Consider the following 22,240-nt stretch of genomic DNA (forward strand, 5'->3'; position numbering starts at 1 on the left):
GAAGTCGGACGCTTAACCAACTGGGCCCCCCCAGGCGCCCCTAAAGTGTTCCTTCTCTTTAGTCCAGGAAGGATGCAGAGGACACTCATCATCACGGGCCCTGAGTGACGTACCGAATGGCCGCATCACTCTACGGCACACCGGAACCTAATGTAACACTGTGTTAACTATGCTTCAGTAAAGAGCGCCTGACTCTCGACTACCATACACGTCCACCGCACATCCGTGCCACGATACACACAACGCTGGATGACAGTCCCCCCGCCCACTTACCACAAACGCCTGTGCAAACAATTCACAGTCAAAGCCGTGTCACGTGATTTCACGATTCCTTACGACATTAAAAACTGCATGAAAGCCAACATCAGCCCAAGACCGGATTTGTGCCTGATAAAGACCCGCACACTCCCAAGCACGCTGTCCTGTCCGGAGCGTGGAACGGTTAGCATCCACCGCAACTTTTAAAACAATCACCTTTTAGGGGCGCCTGGGTGGCTCAGCCGGTTAAGTGTCGGACTCTTGGTTTCAGCTCAGGGCGTGAGGTCACCGTTTCGTGGGTTCGAGACCCGCGTCGGGCTCCGTGCTGACAGTGTGGGGCCTGCTTGGGACTCTCTCCCTCTCTCTCTGCCCTTTTTCCCTGCTCACGCTCTCTCTCTCAAAAATGAAGAAATAAACTTAAAAAAAAAGAAAAGCAATCAACTTTTGGTGTTAGTCACTAACAACAGGCCTAAAGGATGCCGCGAGAATATGGATGACTGCTTGCGATTGCAGAAACTGACACACTTTTTCTCCTCCGCTGTCAGAATAGCTAGGCCTCAGAGAGGAGTGTGAACACACACTTGGGAAAAGCATTCCACCTCCCGATCTCCTGCTCTGATTTACACGAGAGCCCGCGGCCGTGGCCCACAGCTCCTACCCGGCGCCCAGGCACACCTCGCAGCTCCCGCACAAAGCAGACGTTCGCACCGGCCGTTCTGTCTTAAATCTCCTCTCCCCGGAGGATGCCTCTGCCAGGTTTGAGATCAATGAACTGCGAGACAGACGAGACGGTTAAGAGTCCAAGCTGAAAGCCTCATACGCTTAAGTGCCAGGCCTCGTACAAAACATTCCAGTCCTTCTGGTTTCAACTGCTCAGAAAGGCAGGTGGCTGGCTGGCCCCAGCCCCCGGATCGCTGGCCATAAAAGAAGCCATAATTTTCTGATGCACCTGAATGTCACAATTTCTCCCAAGTGGATGTGTCTTGATTTGCGAAAAATAAATAAGCTTAACTCTATTAAATGTGCTTCTCCTGGGCGCCAGGGGTGGCTCAGTCATTAGCATCTGACTTTGGCTCGGGTCGTAATCTCACAGTTTGTGAGTTCGAGCCCACATGGGTGAGCCCTTGCCCCACGAGCGGTGAGCTCATGCCCTGGGTGAGACCAAATCTCTCCTTCCCTCTCTCTCTGCCCATCGGGGGATTCTTCCTCTCTCTCTCTCTCTCTCTGACCCTCGCTCACCTGCACCCTCTCTCTCAAAAAACATGTTTCTCTTAAATCTGCCATTAGTGTGGTAATAAGAGTCGTTTGACCTGCAGCATGCTATCTTAGCATTCGCTGACTGAAGAATAAAAGACTTAATAAGAGCTGGGTTTTTTTATCTGTTATTTTGAGGGAGAAAGAGAGAACACCAGCAGGGGAGGAGCAGAGAAAAGGAGAGAAAGAATCCCAAGCTGGCTCCGCACCATCAGCACAGAGCCCCATGCAGGGCTCGAACTCTCGAACCACAAGCTCGTGACCTGAGCCAAGAACGAGAGTCGATGTTTAACCGATGGAGCCACCCAGGTGCCCCAGACCTGTTTTTTATGGTCCAGAAAATAAAGCCTGATGGGATATCACAGCACAAGAACATTTCTATCAGGGAAGGCCCGCCCCCCATCCTCCTTCCTTGCCCGGTGACCAAGGGCAGTGTGGGAAAAGCGGGGAGACCTCCGGACGGCCACGTGCGCTAGGACCCCATCGTGCACTGGGACGGAGGCAGGGCGCATCAGTTGGTTCAGACTAGTGTCTTAACAGAAATTCACCTCCTCATAGCTCTGGAGGCTGGAAGTCCAAGGTCAAGGAGTCAGCGGGGCCGGTTTCCTCTGCGGCCTCTCTCCTGGGTGCGTGGATGGCCACCTTCCAGCTGCCTCTCCAGGTGGCTGGTCCTCTGTGCCCGTGCACCCTGCCACCGGTGCCCTCACCTCTCAGAAGGTCACGGGGCAAAGAGAACTAGGGCCTGACAGCCTCTTTTATGCAGGCACGTTTCAAAGGCCCTGCCTCCAAATACAGTCACATTCGGAGGTACTGGGTTTAGGGGGGGCACGCAGGGGAGACACACAACGCAGCCCTAACAGAGGCCGGGCCCACACAGCGCTGGGACACGGCCCGAAGATCACACGGTTTCCGTCCAAGTCCCCATGCGCAAGCATGCACAGACATCCAAACCCAGAGTAAGACGGGAAGGACAGATGGGATGACCCTTGTCTTCTCTGCTTCCCGGAGTTTCTGCAGCTCAGGACACTTGCCAGAGACCAACTGAGGCACGCGGTGCCTGAATTTAAAGTTCCAAAGATTTGCCTTTTGTTTTTCCTTTTTTTTTTTTAAGTAGGCTCCACGACCAAAGTGGGGTTTGAACTCACAACCCTGAGATCGAGGGTTGCACACTCTACCGACGGAGCCAGCCAGGCGCCCCTCGAGTTCCAAAGATTTGGACAGACTCATGCAGTAAGCAACGTGCTTCACGTGTCCCCCTCACCAGCTGCAGGAAGCTGAGCACACATAGCAGGAGAGGGGATTCTACTCAGGGTTCACAAGAGGAGGCTGTCTGCAGGGGTGTGGGGGGTAGGGAGAGACTGTCCGCAGGGGTGTGGAGGGGGGAGGGGCCGTCCACAGGGTATGGAGATGGGAGGGGCTGTCTGCAGGGATGTGGGGGGGGTGTGCGCAGGGGGTGGGGGCTGTCTGCAGGAGTGGGGGGAGGGGCTGTCTGCTGGGGTGGGGGGGTAGGGAGGGGCTGTCTGCAGGGGTATGGAGGGGGGAGGGGCTGTCCACAGGGGTGTGGAGGTGGGAAGGGCTGTCTGCAGGCATGTGGGGGGGTGTCCGCAGGTGGGGAGGGGGGCTGTCTGCAGGGGTGGTGGGGAGAGGCTGTCTGCTGGGGTGTGGACGGGGGAGGGGGGGGCTGTCGGCAGGGGTGTGGGAAGGGGTAGGATCACAGAGCCAGATGTCCAGCGGCCTGCGGCCCAGGGAGGAGGAGCAGGGTGGGCCGGGTCCTGGAAGAGGTCAGGGCTCGGCAGCTGCCGTGCTGGAGGAAAGTCCAGCCACCCTGAACCCGGAGGGGAGAAGGGGTGGGATTTCCACACCAGCTTCTCTCACCCCTCATCCCAAGCCAAGGGAAAAGGGAGCCTGAGCAGTGCAGTTCATAGAAGCTGGCCCCCAGACCGCGTCCCAGAAAACCAGCTCCTCCTTGGGGCCCCCCGTGTGGTGCCATGTGCACTCGGTCACCCAGATCAGATGCCACCCGCACAGGCGTCCCTAGCACCTTGCTCCTAGCCGGCCTCCTCCCCCTCCTCCCCTTTCCAGCAGCATCCACCAGAAGGAGGCAGGGAGGCGGGCAGGAGTGAGAACCAGAGGGAGGACGGAGGGGAGCCAGCAGGCTGAGGGGGGGGGGGGTGCCCACACGCCTCCCCACCTACGCAGGTGGGAAAAGTCAAGCAAATCCAAGCCGCACCCTGACTTCTGCGGTTGCCCGTAAAAAAGCGGACAGCGCCACAACTCAGGCGGGCGTAAGTGACACCCGCCGATGGGAAAGGGGAGACACCACACGCAGGCTCTGCCCGGCCATCGCTGCTGGGAGTTGATATTTATGGTTTAGATAAAGCTTCCGACCGCCCGGTGCTATCCTGGGGCTGCTCCGGGAGAGGCGCTTATTAAACGAGGCAGCCCGCACATCTTCCAGAAGGCCGGGCGTCCGAACAGGCTGGCGGATGAACCAATGAATGCCTCTTTCCTAGGCGTCTGTCTATGCTATTCTAAGACACCCACGAACTCAGCTCATGGATGAGCAGTTTCTCTTGAATCGAACCAGCCCCGCCCCCCCCCTTACAGGGCACCCGAATTCTCACGGACTAGTGACTCTGAGAATTGGTGGAGAAACTAGTCCGCCAAGAAAAATATTCTTGGGGCGCCTGGGTGACTCAGTGGGTTGAGCGTCCGACTTCAGCTCAGCTCATGATCTCACAGCTCGTGAGTTCAAGCCCTGTGTCAGGCCCTGTGCTGACAGCTCGGAGCCCGGAGCCTGCTTCGGATTCTGTGTCTCCCTCTCTCTCTGCTCCCCCCCGCCCCCGCTTGCACTCGGTCCCTCTCTGTCTCTCTCAAAAATAAACATTAAAAACAGTTTTTTAAAAAAGAAAAAGTTTTGAGTACTCAGCCCCATGCATGTATAGATCTAGGACTTACATGCTAAGAGCGAGTTTAGCAGTGGTTCAGGGCACAAGATGGGGGCCCAGACCAACTTGTTTTCAAATCCTGGCTCTGCTCGCCCACCAGCTATGCCTCAGGTTCCTCATCTGTGAAATGGGGATAATGAATCCTAAACTTTCACCTTCCCTAATGTCAATCAGTAGTTCTAGCAAACTAACCAGAAGGTGCTACTTTTCTCTAGGTGGTTGGGGTTTTTTTTTTTTTCTTAAGTAATTAAAATTCTTTGGAAGATTTCTACACAGGTAATAAATGGTCTCCAAGGGTTCAAAAGTGTTTATGTACATAGCAAACATACCTTTCTGGTGGCAGAAGTTAAATAATGATGGAAACATTTAAAGATATCATCTTTGGGGGTGTGCCTGAGTGGCTCAGTCAGTTAAGCGTCTGACTCTTGATTTTGGCTCAGGTCATGATCCCAGGGTCATGGGACTGAGCCCCACATCGGGCTCCACACACAGCACGGAGTCTGCTTGGGTTTCTCTCGTTCTCTCCCCTTCTCCCCCGTTCATGTTCCCACTCTCTCTAAACAATTAAATTCAAATAAGTAAAGATACCATCTTTGGGAGACTTCTCTCCTTAGGAGTTTCTTATGAAAAAGCCGTTTCTAATGCGGTGTGAAAATATCACCTTAAAGGGACCTGTTTTAATTGCTTAGTATTTTTTTTCAGTATCTGCTAAGTAGCAAACCACTGCCAGTCACCCTGTAATCACAATAAAAGCCAGCCAGTCTGCAACGGTGGCTTTCTGGGAAGTGAAAGCACGTAACTTATCTTCAGAGGTCTTGATCTTTCCAACATACCAGACGGATAATGTGCTGGAGCCTGGAGAATGTTCTGCGGGCTGTCAGCAGAGAACAGGTGACGGAACAAAGGCAGCACTCACAGAGCTGCGCAGTCACCCAGCTCTGGGGGCCTCTGTCCCGCACCATCGAGGGGGGGTGGGGGGGAGGGGAGACAGGCGCCTCCACACGCCTACCTGCTTTCCTAGACGCATGCTACCCTCTTTTCTCCATCTGGCTTTCCTGACTTGGAAGGTGTTTTGTTGTGGTTGTTGTTGTTTAGCTTATTTATGTTGAGAGAGAGAGAGAGTGAGCACAAGCAGGGGAGGAGCAGAGACAGAGGGAGAGGGAGAATCCCAAGCAGCCTTGCACTGCCAGCACGGAGCCTGATGTGGGTCTCGAACTCACGAACCGGGGAGATCACGACCTGGGCCGAAATCAAGGGTCTTAACGGACTGAGCCACCCAGGAGCCCCTCCTCACTTGAAGTTTTGAACGACAGTCAAAACTCACAGCTGCATCGCGTCCCACAGTGTAGACCAACACTTCCCTCCGCGAGTCCCCTTTCCACAAACATCCGGGTTGGGGTTGTCTCCATGGTTTGCGGCTGCAGGTGACATCCCCATAGCCTTGGGGGATGCTTTTCATGCCCCACCCCCCTGCGGTGTAAACCCGCAGAAGCAAATTTGTGAGTCAAAGGGCAAATGCGTACATAATTCTGAGACATTTCCCAACCCCCCTCCAGAGCCTTTGTATGATGGCGTCATATTTTGGTAGAACGTTGTCGTCACACGACTGCCTTCAAACACGCTCTGAAACTTGTTCTTTGCCATCCTTGAATGAAGTCTTGGGCAAAGGCTGCATTCTTCCAAAAGCTCTGTGGGAATTCATTCATTTTCGGGCATGATCGGCTGAGCCCTGTCTAAGGACAAAACTCAAGCTCGTCCAGTATGGTAGACCCGCCTTAGGCTCAGAAATCCACCCTGGGGAAGGGGAGGCATGACTGGATGTACTTCTGTTTCCCCACCTGGTTCACAATAATGCCTGTGATTTCCCCAGGACTGGAGCCAAAGAAACGGGGGGTTGAGGGAAGAACATGTTCATCTGACTTCATGACTGGTACATCCAGTTGAGGTGGCCGATGTCTACACCTCCAACTCTCATCCTGCGGGGTATTCAGTGGGGTCCTCAGAGAGCCGGGAGCTCCCCCGCCCCCATGCCCACCACAGAGAGCTCCCACCTGCCGGTGTGAGCAAAACCACCGCCAGCCAGCTGGCCACCTAGGCCCCCTCATCTCAACTCTGCCACTGTAGGGTGAGACCACTTACAACACATAATCCACCATCCATATGGTTGCATTCCAATAAAACTACAGAAACAGGCAAATTTGGCCCATGGGCCTTAGTCTGCTGGCCCTCTCACTCCTCCTGGTGGTCCTAAGCGTCTTGCCAGTAACAGCAATAAAGACATTAAGGAGAAGACTTTTTTAGACTTGTCCTCCTCTTCTTGGGAGAGGTTAAGAAGAATGACAAATTGCATTAAGTAATTTTTTAATTTTTATCTTAGAGAGCATACAAGCAAGCGAGAGGGGCGGAGGGAGGGAGGGAGGCAGAGAGAGAGAGAGAGAGAGAGAGAATATCTTAAGCAGACCCCATGCTTGGCGTGGAGCCCAAAGCATGGCTTGGTCCCACAACCCTGGGATCATGACCTGAGCTGAAATCAAGAGTCGGAACACAACCCGCTGAGCCACCCAGGGGCCTCTCAAGTATTTTTTTTTTTTTAATGAGTAAGCTATTTTTTTCCCAAAAACTTCTGACGGCACATCATTTGGAACATTTTTGGCTGCAAGTAAAAACTAGATTTCAAGCGGCTCAAACAAGTGGGGATTATTCTCCACGTCCAGAAGTGTCCAGAGAGAATTGGTATTAGATCAACACCTCACAGAGAGCCAGCGTCAAATCTCTGCTGCTCCCCCCAAACCTGTCTCTCAAGGTCAGACGCTGGCTACCTGTTGACAGGCTTTCACCTTCATCAATGGCAGGAAGGAGCAGAAATTATAATCCCAGCCACATCCATTGTTTTAATCAGGAGAAGCTTCCCAGAAATCCTCCAGGAGACCCCAATTTATGTCCCACTGTCCACCACTATGGGCTGAGTCACACAGGCCACCGCAGGCCAGAGAGGAGAGGACTGGGAAGGTGTTCTGACCTGACCACCCAAGTGAAAGTATCGCTCACTGGTCAGGTACAGGGTCACTGTCACCGCCATGTTTCAAAACCTAGGCACGCATGTAAATAACAAAAACTCACTCTATACACGGTCTACACACACAGCCTTCCTCTTGGTCTTTTAACGCTTCCCTTTAATTGATTTACTTTTTTAAATTTTTTTTTTAATCTTTATTTATTTTTGAGAGAGAGAGAGAGAGAGAGAAACAGAGTGAGCAGGGGAGGGGCAGAGAGAGACAGGGAGACGCAGAATCCGAAGCAGGCTCCAGGCCCTGAGCTGTCGGCACAGAGCCTGACACGGGGCTCAAACCCACGAACCAGGAGATCATGACCTGAGCCCGATTCGGACGCTCAACTGACTGAGTCCCCCAGGCGCCCCTACATGATTTACTTTTTTAAAGTAGGCTCCACGCCCAGCGTGGGGCTTGAACTCCCAACCCTGAGACCGTGAGTCACATGCTCCGCCGACTGAGCCAGGCACTCCTAACACTTGCCTTTTAAATATGAACAGTCAGCCACTAATCCCTGGACATCTGAGGAAAGAAAGTCTGTGGCCTGTGACACAGACCAGACCAGGCCCCTAAGGGCAGGATTCAGGGGCAGCAGAGAAAAGGCAGGAAGCGGGAAGAAAATTTCAAAAAAAATCGCAAATAATTTCCTCAGAGAAATAGCAGATATGCAGTTTTGGAGCAAGAATAAAGTACAAGCAGGAAATGGAACATTCTGAGGAACAAGAAAGCGCTCTCGAAAGTGAAAGTGAAGGTGGCAGCCGTGAATCTGCCATAGAAGCAAAGACCAAGGGATGGGGACAGGAGACGGAACCAGAAGTTCAACATCTGGGTAACTCTTTTTGGTCCCCCAAAAAAGAGAGCGGACGTTTTACTAGAAAATCCCTCAGAACTGCACATCCTGAGCTTCTAGACCGAAAAGACCACGTGCCCAACATTAAAAAACCAACCAACCAACAAAAACAGCCATTCGAAGGCACACTGCCATGAAATTTCAGACCACCAGACCTCAGAACGCCGCTTTTCCGGTATCTCCCTTAGCTCACTATCTCACACATGGTTCGCTTACAACGAATCAGAGACCAGAGTGCCTGGGGGGGCTCAGTCGGTTGACGGCCCAACTTCGGCTCAGGTCATGATCTCACGGTTCGTGGGTTCGAGCTCCGCGTCGGGCTCTGTGCTGACAGCTCAGAGCTTGGAGCCCTGCCTCCGAGTCTGTGTCTCCCTCTCTCTGCCCCTCCCCTGCTCGTGCTCTGTCCCCCTCTCTCTCTCTGTCAAAAATAAACAAACATTCAAAGAAAGAAAAACAAAGAATCACAAACCACAGCTGCAACAGCGTCCGTGTGGAAGGCAAGGTGACGCTGCACGTTGTGGAGGGATGCTGTCTGTCCGGCTGGAGGGGCCAGAACTGCTGGGTCTGTATTCACTCCTGGGGCGGGGGGCAGAGGGGACCTGAGGTGGGGCCGGCCCCCAGGCATCCACAGGAAATGTGTGCCGCTGACTGGGAGCCCCACGCACGGCACTGGCAGAGCTGGGGTGGAGCGTGAGGCTGAGATTTGAGGCTGGGCAGGCCCCCGCCTCCCTGGAGGCCTGAACACAAACACTAGGATGTTTCACTTGTCCGGCCAGCGGCATGGCTCACAAACCCAGGACAGCGAGGCTGGTGTTCACAGAAAACCCAGGACTGGGATGAACAGGTCCCCTGCGAGGCACCAGCTCAGAGGTAGAGGGGAAGGTGGGGATGGTCTCTGCCCTCTATAAAGAGCCCAGCGGGAGGCCTGCAACCCCACCCACCCAAGGACCACCAGTCTCTCCCATCTGGGTGGGGCAGATGGGGTCACAGAAACTACCAGGTCCCGTGCAGGGGTAAGGAGCCCAAATGCACATAGGTCTACAGACTTTAGGGCGACAGAACATATCTTAGGTATTTCTGAAATGAGCGTACATCCAAGGACTGGTGTCAGACAGGGTGCCTGGGTGGCTCAGTGGAGCCCGACTCTTGATTTCAGCTCGGGTCATGAGCTCGCAGTTTGTGGGTTCGAGCCCCGTGTCGGGCTCTGCACTGGCAGCGCGGAGCCTGCTTGGGATTCTCTCTCTGCCCCTCCCCTGCTTGCCCGCCTCCCCCACCCCTCAAAATAAATAAATAAACTTAAAAAAAAAAAAAAAAAGGAAAACAGAATTGGTGGTGGGGCACCTGGGTGGGTGGCTCAGTTGGTTAAGAGTCTGACGTCAGCTCAGGTCATGATCTCACCGTTCATGAGTTCAAGCCCCGCGTCAGACCCTGTACTGAAAAGCTCAGAGCCTGGAGCCTGCTTTGGAATCTTGGTCTCCCTCTCTCTCTGCCCCTTCTCTGCTCGAGCTCTGTCTCTGTCTTTCAAAAACGAATAAACGTTAAAAAAATTTTTTTAATTGATGTTATATACACTATAAGCGCACAGCTGGATGATAAATCTTTAGGCTTCCGTAAGCTTGTGGATTTCACGAGCGTGTCAGGGTGTCTGGGACCTGACCCTGTCCTGTACCCCTTGCTTCACTGCCTTCAGACATCGCAAGGCACCTGGCACGCAAAAGTGTTGGAAGTCTCGGGTTCAGAGCACTCGACCTTCAAAGGAGGTTTTGTGGTTGTTTTTAACCTCAAAACATCATCTCCCTTTGCCCTCCCCCCCCCCCCCCCCCCACCAAGCATTCTCCCTTGCTCAGTGCCCACACAGCACATCCTCCTCTTCTGGAAAAAAGTTCAAAGTACGCGTCTCCATGAGAAGCACACTCTGGACTGACTCACAGAGGCTTCCGTGAGTTAGATTCTAGAGCGCTTTAGGAAGTTAGGATTTTAAAGCAGCGTTTCCAAACTGCTTGGTGAAAGGCCGAAATGATGCCCTCAAGTACATTCAGTGACGGAACGTATTCCTTCTTTCCTTGCCCAGATATTAGCCTAACCGGTGCCAGCCACAGCTCCAGCGGGAGGGCTGCAGCGGCCGCAGCAAACCCCATGCTGAGCCAACCGTTCCGTGTATCTGACCCTCAAAGCCCCAAGTGCACGGCCCCTATAACCGCCTGGTGGCCTGCTCTAATCAGCTGTAGGACCACAAATGCCAAAGGTTAGCCATTAGTTCGCCCACTCTGGAGCAGCCTCGGGCACACACCTGCAGGAGCAGGGGTGGGGGTGGGGGGAGGGGGACCCCAGCGTCCTTGCCCTTCACCTGGGACCCCTAGTCCGTTGGGCATCCTCTCAGAGACCCTCAGGGGGCTCGTGTACCGCTGCCCACACCTGCAACCTCTCCCCGCACGCTCCCCTTCCCTTCTCCCCTCCCCCACCCACTACACACGAATCCCGGGATCACCTGCCAAATACAGCACCCATCCACACACTTAGCTCCTTCTGTCCCTGGGGAACCTGACCGAAGGCACTGGTAGAAAACAAGCATCGGTCGTCTGGCGTCCCACCTCCCTTGGGCACGCTGAGCGTCATTTTCCTTTCTTTTTTAAATTTTGTTTTCTAAGTTTTATTTATTTATTTTGAGGTAGAGCATACAAGCAGGGGAGCGGCAGAGGGAGAGAGAGAGAGGGAGGAGAGGGGGGATCCCAAGCAGGCTCCGTGCTGTCAGCGCAGAGCCGGACGCGGAGCTCCCCGCGAACCGTGAGATCATGACCTGCGCTGAAATCAAGAGTTGGTCGCGTAACTGACCAAGCCACCGAGGCGCCCCCGTAATTTTCTTTTTTAATTCAGAAATTCCTGGCTAACCATGGTTAGCTCGCCCCACCCACTCTTCACTCCCTACGCGCGCGCGCGCACACACACACACACGCACGCATACACACACACACACACACACACACACACACACACACACACACACTGCCTCTCTAAGGACTCTGTTCTAATAAAATCTAACCCCAAAGCGCAATTTTAAAATAGAGGAAAGACGGGGGTGCCTGGGTGGCTCAGTCAATTAAGTGCCGGACTTCGGCTCAGGTCATGATCTCACAGTTCATGGGTTCGAGCCCCGCGTCAGGCTCTGACAGCTCGGAGCCCGGAGTCTGCTTCGGATTCTGTGTCTCCCTCTCTCTCTGCCCCACCCCCACTCATGCTCTGTCGGTCTCTCTCTCAAAAATAAACATTAAAAAAAATTAAAAAAAGAAAATAGAGGAAAGATGAGCTACTCCCAAGGCCGACGCATCCGTCGGCAGCACCCAGGGCCCACGTGCATTCGCGGTGAGGGACACTGCCCGGTGCACAGCCCTTGCCTTCGCCTGCCTGGCCTCACCTGGTTCCCTCCACGTCTTCCCACACTGCTGGCCACAGCCAAACTGCACTCCAACCCCCACTCCCCCGGAGCACAGGGCCTGGCACACAGTAGTCACTCAATAAATGTGCCCAAGGAGGAGACCCGCAGTGCTGGAACAAGACAGGGCTTTGAAGATCAGGGGAGGTCCACAGGCGTCACGAGCAGCCACTGCTGGCTCGTGCCCACGGCAGATGCTTCTCGTGGGCATTCTCCCCTCACTGCTCCCAGGCCGGCACGGGTGGCAGGCCAAGTTACCAGGATTTCTCACCCTTGGCATCGGTGACAGTTCAGACCAGACCATCATCTACCATGGGGAGCCGTCCCGTGCCTTCCTTGCAGGATGTTCAACAGCGTCCCTGGCTTCCACCGGATGCCAGTGGCACCACCCAAGCTGTAACAACCAAAAACCATCGCAAGACAGAGCCCAATGTCCCCGAGAAGGCACAACATCCTGGGAGAGAAAACCTCTGGGTTAGACCTATTTGCTGCCGGTGTAAAAGCTCTCTTCCCACCCCCGCTGGAGAGGGGCTGGGAAGCACAGAAACCAGCACCACCATATTCCCTTTCCACTTTAGCAAAAATAACCACCGTCCCACTAAAGGGAGGGACAGCAAAACAAAATCAGTGGCTGGAACCATTTCTAATAACTTCTGACTTGCCCCACGTCTTACAGAGCAAGCTTTCTAGAACACGTGTATCAGTGAGAAGTCTGGCCTCCCCAGACTGCCCGATCCACAAGCCCAACAGTTAGGGCTGATCCGCAACGAGGTAGCCACAGGATGGGAGAGGAAGCCTTGAAACAGACATCAGCCCAACCAGGAAACCGGATGTTTGCTGTACCCAGGAACTGAAAAAGGAGCGCTTGTATTTACACACTTTTTAATTTCCATTTTGTTTTCCTACTAACTCATTTTTATCGCTTTACAAATTATTGCCCCGTGACAGACTGAAAAGTTAAAAAGGACACCGTCAGCACACGTGCCCTGAGAGCATGGTCCCTGGAGAAAACGTTCTCCTCGTTTCCAACCTGCCAAACACAAAGAAGCTTCTGGAAGGCAGTCTGCTTGAGGTTGCTGAACCCGCAGAGGAGACACTGACCAAATAACATTTAGGAAGATGAAAAAAGCTACTCATGCCAGGTTCCACGCAGACAACCACCACGCAGAGGAGAATCTGGCCTCTGTCGGGCTCGCAAACAGCATCCCCGGGCTGGGGCCGAGTGCCTGCTTAAGGGGGACCAGGGGAACAGGGCAAAATGCAGAGGACTCACCCAGTACACGGGGGCTGGGTCCTGGGAAACTACTTCGACCCAGCCCTACCAGGCACTCTTAGTCCCTCCAGGCCAGCTGTGACCTGTGACCCATGCCCTCCCCTCCCCCCAGGGTGCGGAGCCAGACTCTGCATTTTAACAGATGCCCGGGTGACTGCACACAGCTGAATATTAGAGCTTTCGCGAGCGCTCAGAACTAAAACAGATTGTAAACGTTGTGTGTTAGAGCCTCTGAAGGGATCTCAAGTCACCGGGTAGAATTTACAGATGAAGAAACTGAGGCTCTGAGAAGTTCTCCCACACCAGCACTTGGCAAGCAGCACCTCTACGGTCAGCACCCAAACACCTGCTTCCCAAAGGACTGCACAGCTCTGCCGGCTCCCCAAGGGGCCTGTCTGGCTGGAAAAAGCTTATGGTTTCCGGGCGTGGCCTGATGTTGCGGAAAGGGCTCTGGATGCCCACGGAGGCTTCTGGAATCCACACCTACCTTCCCCGAGGAGCTTGTCTTCTCACCAGGGTCCTGGCTGTCCTAACCTCTCTGCTCCCGGGAAAACTTTTTGATTCGGTACCTTCCCCCGTTTTCCTCCACGGCACCACTTTCTGAGGGCCTGGCTTGTGGGCTGACTTTGTGTTTGTTTCTGGGGTGGGTTGCAGGGCTGGCAAACTGAAGCAGTCCCCCCACATACTGCCAATAAGGCCACTTATTCAGTGCGCCTGCGCTTTGGAGGCACTCCTGGCACCGGGGAGCGCGAGCCTGGCCTTAGCGAAGCCAGGTATAAATCGTGGTGCTGGAAGGAGAGAAGTTTCCCACCGCCCTTTACGGCTCCCTGGAATGATGAAGCTGGCCCAGGGCAGCACTGCTTTACTCTTCAGACAGTGCTCTCTATCTTCCTAAAACGGCAGTGCTGAGAGTGTGTATTATCAGGTACAGGTATATGACGTGCCATATAATAAAGATCCCAAAACGTCCAACCTGTGACCGGTGCTGGCTGGTGTGCACGAACTCATAAACAAACCTCCTAGTTGAGTGTCTTGAATGTGGTTACACCAGCAAGCCAGGAGCATTTTGTCCTCTTTGGGGATCCCAGGGGCGAAAAAAGCTACCGAATAGCAATGGGCAATAAATAAATAAATAAATAAATAAATAAATAATCGTCTGTTTGGGCCAGAAGAGGACAAAGGGCCCCCAAGGGGTGGCCAATCCAGCCACGCATCACACACCAGTTCTCCACGGCTCAGGAAAGGAGCTCAGAATACGGGCACACACCCTTACACTCTACCCGCAAATACGCACACGCGACGTCACAGAAGCTAAGCGGGGACATCCACCTGCCTCACAGCCATTCTGCTTCCAGGTAGTATCCGCGGTCACTAGCATACGATGAGCCCCGCTGTCAACATCGAACCCAGGCTGGGCAAGCAGAACAGAGTGAGCGGAGGAATCCACGGCATATGGCAATGGAGCCAAGTGTGAGTAGAGGCCTCACTGCTGGTCATACAAGGAGGCTCTTGGGTCGGAGACAGAAGTGCCCATCGTTGTGACAAGGGAGAGGATTCACTGTTAGAAATACCAAGGGACACCTCGGTGGCTCAGTCAGTTAAGCATCTTCTGACTCTTGATTTCTGCTCGGGTCATGATCTCACGGTTTGTGAGTTGAAGCCCCGCATTGGGTTTAGCACTGACAGTGTAGAACCTGCTTGGGATTCTCTCTCTCTCACTCTCTGCCCCTTGCCCAGTCTCTCTCTTATCTCTCTCTCTAAATAAATAAACTTAAAAAAAATTTTTAAAGAAATACCAAATAAATGCCGTGCTGTTTAGTTAAATAGGTTTATAACCTATTGGAAATATGTACAACCCCCCCTCCCCACAATGGAGTCCCAAACCCTTAGACATTTCACTTCCTGGTTCTTCTTCCCTTCTCTGTCTCACGGGCTTATTTTCGGGGGCTTTGCAATGAGCATGCACCAAAGAACAAAGGGAGGAGGGACTGAAAGTCTCTGTGTCACCTCAGGGAATGTACGTTTGTTCCAACCAGACCACTTTTGGCTTTCCGTGGGCATAGGCGACTTCCCGGTAAGGCTGTAACCCCCGTAGAGCTCAGCCAATGAGGAACCAGGGGAGGGACTCACTTCTGTAGTGCTCAGCCAATGAGGAGCCAGGGCAGGGACTTGCACGCGAGGAGATAAATTGGCTGCTGTAACTGCCCTGAGTGTGCCTGTCCGTCAGACCCCTGCTCTTGCAAGAATGTTGATTAAAGCCTCCCTTCACTGTGCTTGAGTCTCCGCATCCCTCCTTTGATTGGGTCGGTGGGCTTATTTCTAGCATCATCGCAATGGACGCACCAGCTACTCCTGCTGTACTCTGCCTGGGGCTGGGGCAAAAGTCAGCGCCCACCAACCCCCACCCTCAGCCTAGGTGGACCCCGAAACCCGGGCCAAAGGCTTGACCTGCTCATACAGTGTCTGTGATATAAAATAAACCCAAGGGCTGCCAGGCGCCACAGGGAAGGGGAAAAGCCACCGCCTTGAAACTCCTGTCCTCGGGTTCAACACAGCATGGACTACCACCGTGGAGAAATCACTCATCTCGCGAGCTAACCTTAAACCTCCCCTTTTCAAGTTGTAGTTAGGAGACGCCAGCAATCATTCCGGGAGGAAGCAGGAAGCCCAAAGGAGGTTAAGCCCACCTATCTGCAACAAAGGAAGTCAGAAGTTCAGAAAGGGCTAGATATGACAGGTAGGAGTACTACAAGTGAAAGGTGTGTATTCTGTATCAAATATGTTCAATAAAGACGGGTGACAGATGCCTTATAGTCTTTAAAACATGAAATACAAGCTTTCAAGCCTTTTACATCTTTGTTGTTCCCAACATGAGTATTTCTTAGTCATAGGTATTTAAAATACCAGTGATCCGAGCTTACACAAATGGACTTTGCTCAAGTTAGGCAATGATTCTGGCAACTCGAGAATTTGTGCAACGTGACAAGAACGTTTAAAAAATATGTTGAGTCCTGGGGCACCTGGGTGGCTCAGTCAGTTGGGCCTCAGACTTCGGCTCAGGTCATGATCTCATAGTTCCAGAGTTCGAGCCCCGCGTCGGGCTCTGTGCTGGCAGCTCAGAGCCCGGAGTCGGCTTCGGATTCTGTGTCTCCCTCTCTCTCTGCCCCTGCCCCGCTTACACTCTGTCTCTCTCTCAAAAATAAATGAACGCTTAAAAATAAATACATAAAAATAAAATTATTGGCAACTGAAACATGAGATAGAATGAAAGAAAATACACAGAATGACAAACTCAGAATGAACTTCTGGATTAAAACTCGTGTCCCACTGGGGCGCCTGGGTGGCTCAGTCGGTTTCCCCCACAAAAATTATGTAGAAATCCTAACCCCTGGCGCCTGTCTTTACAGATGTGAAGAAACTAAGATGAGGTCAGACCGGATCAGGGTGAACCCTAATGCAATGACCGGTGTCATTCTAAGAAGCAGCAAATTTGGACACAGAGACATACACGGCGGGGGATTTCCTGTGAAGACGAGGCAGAGGCTGGCTGCTGGGGGAGGCAGGAGAGGGAACGGGATCCTGGCGACACCTTGATTCCGGATGGCCGCCCTCCAGAGCAGTGAGTGAATGTATTTCTGCTGTTTAAAGTCACCTAGTTTGCGGCCATTTGTCACAGCAGCTGCAGAAAACTAAGAACTCAAAAGATCGCCAACCGATAAGAGCAGGGCAGCACAGGGCAGCCGATCGCCTGTCCTCGGTCACGAGTGTGTGATGCCACAGCGTCCTGGAGGCTCCCCGCAAAACCCAGGTCATCCACGGGTAAATTAAAATGGGTATTTTTTTGAAAGTCCAGATGCAAAAGAGGGGTAGTGGCCCGGGGAGCTGGGCAGACCCCACGCATCGATACCCCAACTGGGCCTCTCACCAATGGGACCACGGACAGATTGCTGGGCCTCTCGGGATCTCGCTCTCTCCACCTGAAAACTACTAAGTCAAGTCACTTACCCGCCCTTCGCAGGGCTGTTTGCAGGATTAGAGGAGGTGACCTGTGCAAAATGCTTAGCGTGGGGCCCAACATCCAGTGAGCCTGAAATAAAGGTTAGCTATTAATATTAACGGTTGCTAGCAACTTCTCAGACGGTCCCTCCAAGGTGCTTTGCGCAGATGTCTCGGCCTGGCCTTTCCATCTTCCGCAGGAGGACTTGGATCTTAATTCTTTCTCTAGAGCTCAGGAGCTGGCACCTTCCACTCACAGAAGCTGGTGGGAACCTAGCCTTGACTTTCTTGTTCTTTTAACCCCAGACACGTCATTGTCTGTAATATTTACCATCTCACTGTGTTCCAGCAAATGTATTCTCGGGGCACGCCGGGGCGGCTCAGTGGGTTAAGCGTCCGACTCTTCATTTCGGCTCAGGTCATGATCTCCCGGTTTGTGGGTTTGAGCCCTGTGTCAGGCTCTACGCTGACAGCTCAGAGCCTGCTTGGATTTCTGTCTCTCTCTCTCTCTCTTTCTGCCCTATTCTCTGCACGCACGAACACATGCTCTCTCTCTCTAAAAAATAGATAAACATTAAAAAAACAACAACACTTATTCTCCGTGCCCATCCCTTTTTCCAGCCTTGCCTGCAGTGAGGCTTAATGTAATTCAGGGACACTGGATTGCTTGTTCTAAAAAAGACAAACTCCTAAATCGCATATCCTTGGCACATATTTTCAATCCAAAGTCTTCCAAACAATTGTGTACTAAGAAGTGATAAGCCAACATGCCGTGATTAAAATGGGAGTCCCCAAAATAATTTTGTAGCTCTTTACATTCGAATGGTTAAGTATGAAGATCGTATTTCTGTCTGTTTCATCCCTATTGGTGGAGAGAGGACAGAACAATCCTTCAACAGAAACCCCGAGGCCTTTTGAGGCCATTACCAGGTACAGAGCTGCAGACCCCCTAGCATCTCCAGTGGGTTTATCGTGTCAGCATGGAAGCCTTTTGTTTGTTTAAATAATGGAAATTGCTATAATTATCATCATTTTAGCACGCCGTTATTATTATTATTAATACGACCAAACCGTATGGTTCAAGCAGAGGCGGGTTCGCTACTGTTCGAACGAGGTCACGTGATGGTACCCAACACCTGGCCCGCATCCCCATGCCCACGTGGTCCTGCTCTCCCACGGGCTTCGGGGCCGATGCCCGTGATGTCTTGACGAGTATCAGGCAGAACGACAGACCCCCCCCCCCCCCCCCCCAGTTCTTGATTAAGGCGTGCGGGGACCGGGCACGTGTGCGCGTGTCCAACAGTTGGCTCTCCCTTGGGAGAGCAGGGACCTGCGTGGCTCTGGTTCCTGTTGACCTGTGGCTCTCCGCCAGGCACGCCTGGGTCCAACTCTTCATCATGTCGCCCTGAAGGAAGGGAAAGGACGAAGGGGCCGCGGGGGTTGGAGTCCCTCTTTGGTCACGTTATTAAGTCCCTGACACCTTGGGGTTTAAGGTCCAGGGAGCTCTGGCTGGACAGGGAGGGTACTTGGAGGCCAAATTTTTCTTTTTAAAGGGAAACGGAGGGGTGCCTGGGGGCCTCTGTCTGTTGAGCGGCTGGCTCTTGCTTTTTCGGCTCAGGTCAGGATCTCACGGTTTGTTGAGTTTGAGCCCCGAGTTGGGCTCTGTGCTGTCAGCCCAGATTCTCTCTCTCTCCCTCCCTCTTTGCCCCTCCCCTGCTCTCTCTCAAAAATAAACAAACTTTAAAAAGGGAAAAGTAAAATAAAGGAGGCGGGAAGGAAAGGGAGCAGGTAGGCAGGGGCCCAGTGGTTCGGAACTCGGCTTCTGGACTCCAGCCACCTGGGCCCGATTTCTGGCTCTCTTTCTTGTCCCGTCCCCTGGGCCAGCCATTCAACCTCCTCAGGTTTGTTGTCCCATCCCCTCAATGGGTATCAGAACTGGGAGGTGGTTGTGAGAACCCCCAAGGAGAGCACCCGTGAGACACGCAGCAGGCTGCTTGCCACGAGGGGAGCCCTGCGAACGATCTGCGACTGTTACTTCTCCAAAAATTCTTGGTTATTTAATGCTTGAATTTACAATTTCATTTTTCTCTCCACCTAAGCAAGTTTTATTTTAGGCTTAGGAGAATCAGCAGAGAATAAATGCATAACTCTTGGCCATTAATAGAGCAGGAAACCTCACTCCAAGTTCAGAAGTCACCCCAGGGCCTGCTGCAAACACCTTGCTGGTGGCCAGAGACATTTCGGAAGGAGACAGGGAAGAAATGAATCCCAATGCACTTGTCACTAACACCTAGAGTAGGCATTTGGAAAGATCGTACACACGGATGTTGCTATAAAACAGCTTATTACTAAATCAGGCCAAGAAGGAGGAACAGAATATTTCATTCCCCGTCAAATGTAAAAATTAAATCTGGATTGTTAAAAACAGCCTTCCCTGGAAACATGCTAATCTTTAACTGAGACATAACCTTGAATGAACTACTCCCTTGGCCAAGGTAAGGATACAAACACGAGGCATTCAATACATTCCTGTTATTTAAACTTCATCATTTTATTTATTTTTTTTTTAATTTTTTTTTTCAACGTTTATTTATTTTTGGGACAGAGAGAGAGGGAGACACAGAATCGGAAACAGGCTCCAGGCTCTGAGCCATCAGCCCAGAGCCTGACGCGGGGCTCGAACCCACGGACCGCGAGATCGTGACCTGGCTGAAGTCGGTCGCTTAACCGACTGCGCCACCCAGGCGCCCCTTAAATTTCATCATTTTAAAGTAAAGGTCACCGGGGCGCCTGGCTGGCTCAGCCTGTAGAGCATGTGACTCTTGATCTCGGGGTCGTGAGTGCAAGCCTCACGTTGGACCCAGAGCTTACTTAAAAAAATAATAAAATAAAGGAAAGGTCACTGCATTAATTAATAAAGAAAAGCTATCATTTATGAAAGTTTTTGTTGTGAGAGCCCCGGAGAAAGCTTTTTTTTTTAAGCTTTTCTTGAGACTTTTTTTTCCCCCCACCCCCCTTCTCTCTGGCCAGAGGCAGACTTCAAACCCCCTTTTATCCCAGCACCCAAACCGCCCACATCTTCACTTCAGTACAAAGAATTCCTTTCCACTCAAAAAATTAACAGGAGCTCTTGCCCTCAAGGCACACATTCCCAAGAGGAGAGTCATTTCCGGTCCCAAAACATCATCCTTAGGCCACAAAAGAGGTTGATCGTCAATATCTTGTGAAATCTTGGGAAGGCAGAAAAGTACAAAGTTCCCACTACCAGCTGGAGTATTCACGTGGTGGCTTTGACCAGCACCAGCCTCTGCCGTCAAGTTAAGCTTCCTCAGCTGACTCCTTCCCCCTCCTCCCTCCCCACCATCCACCCCGGGAGCCACCACTTAGATGAAAGGCAAAAAGCAGAGTCAAAGTTTTGAGATGAACACATTTCTGAAGGGTTTTGTTTTGTTTTTTTTTTTTAAACTAATTAAGCAAGTATAGAAGTTATTCTGCAGAGTTTCTTTTTTTAAAAGAATTAGCATGGCGCATCTTTCCTCTTCAGAAAAGTCTTGAATAATTTAATTAGAATTACACCCAAGTCATGAGTATGTTCTATTTATGGGGGAATCATAGCTGAATTAAAACCCAAATGACAACGTTAAAAATAAAAATAAAGTATCTTGAGACTGTGCTCAATTGATAAGAAAAACCTGACTTCACATCACACTTGGATTAGGTAATGTGTGAGGAGGAGGAGAGCCAACTCGACTCCTGAAATTTTCCTGTTCTTCAGATTACCGAGCCTGGGACCACTGGGTTCTCGTTACAAAAAAAAAAAAAAAGTGCTAATAAATGAAAATCAGATTAAGAGAAAAAGAATGCCGCTTGGTTTTATTTTTATTTTGTCCTCGGGAGGCCACTCGGTCTCCGGCAGCCTGGCTCAGCCCCGGTTTGCTCCGCAGGCGCCCGACTGCGTTTTCATACATTCGGCAGCCACGTGTGCGGACGCCGGGCTCGGTGCAGAGAGGCTGGGCGGCCGGACCGGCGAGAACACGCCGATGAGCCAACTCCGGGAGAGGGACGCGGCCACGCGGCCCCCTCCGCCGGGCGCACGCACACATCCTTCTCCCCGGGCGCTGCGCCGCCGGGGCCGGCCACGGCCTCCCGTGGCCATGAGACAGCATGGGGGTGGGGGGATCGTGGGGAGCAGAAGAGGAACCCGAAGTGAGCCCCTTGGCGGCCTCGGCATCGCGCCCGAGGCCCACGGCGCCGGCTCCCCGCTCGCCAGGAGGGCTGCCCCTTAGAGGCGCTCGCCGCCCGGCGGCTCGGAGCGAAGGACGCACAAGTTCTGAAACACTCGCGCACGCCCTCGGCAGCGCCCCGGGGCAGGACGCCCGGCCGCCCCGCGTCCCCGGGGCGCGCGCCCCGCTCCCGGCCCGGCGGGGGACCCTCGGCGTCCCGCCCCGCCCCCCAGCTCTGCCCTGCCGGCGTGTGGTAGGGGGCGACGCTAAACCGCGCGCGGGCACCGCCGGGCGCCCCCCGCCCCACCCCCCCACGGGCCCCCCGGAAAACCCGCGGCTGCAGCCTGGGGGACCGCAGGGGCGGTGGGGAGCGGGCGAGCGCCCACCAACCTACCTTCTGCGGGGGGGTCCCGATCAGCATCTCCAGGTAGTAGCCGCGGCCGGAGTCCCCCTGCAGGTTGTCCACCATGGCCAAGAAGTTGGCCGCGCCGCCGGCGGGCTCCAGGGCGAGCGCCAGGCCGTCGGCTCGGGGCGCGGCGCGGGGCGCGGCGGGGGTCCCGGGCCCGGGGGTGGGCGCGGCCACGCGGAGGGGCAGCGTGAGGGGTGCGGGGGCCGGCGCCGGGGCTGCGCGCAGGAGCCAGTGGGCCAGCAGCGGCAGCAGCAGCGCCCGGGCCTGCGCGCCCATGCCCGCGGCGGGGCCCGGGGGGCGCGCGCGGCCCGGCCCGTCCCGTCCGGCGGTGGCGGCGGCGGCGGCGGCTCGGAGGTTCGGCGCGGGGCTGCGGGCAGGGCCGGGCGCGCACGGGGCGGGCGGGCGGCGGCAGCGGCGGCGGCGGCGGCGGCGGCGGCGGCGGCTGGGAGGAGCACCGCGGGAGGAGGACTGCAGGAGCGGGAGGAGGTGCCGGAGCCGGAGCCGCCCCAGCCCGCGCCGCCAACTTGAGCAAGTTGGTCGCCGCTGCCC

The 22,240-nt window shown here is 53.7% G+C and overlaps 1 protein-coding gene across 2 annotated transcripts in view; it reads right to left on the bottom strand.

Annotated features, from left to right (window-relative positions):
- Positions 1–22,014, bottom strand: part of BACE2 (beta-secretase 2) — a 90,944-nt gene extending 68,930 nt beyond the window's left edge. The window contains exon 1 of one of the 2 annotated variants that reach the window (XM_045501325.1): positions 21,677–22,011. In XM_045501325.1, the coding sequence (XP_045357281.1) occupies positions 21,677–21,967 (291 nt within the window). In that variant the 5' untranslated portion in view covers positions 21,968–22,011. Of the gene's footprint in view, positions 1–21,676 lie in introns of both variants that reach the window. The other variant, XM_045501326.1, reaches the window with a different exon arrangement.
- Between the last annotated feature and the right edge of the window lie 226 nt (positions 22,015–22,240).

The sequence above is a fragment of the Leopardus geoffroyi genome, chromosome C2 (assembly GCF_018350155.1).
Source record: "Leopardus geoffroyi isolate Oge1 chromosome C2, O.geoffroyi_Oge1_pat1.0, whole genome shotgun sequence".
Lineage (NCBI taxonomy): Eukaryota > Metazoa > Chordata > Mammalia > Carnivora > Felidae > Leopardus > Leopardus geoffroyi.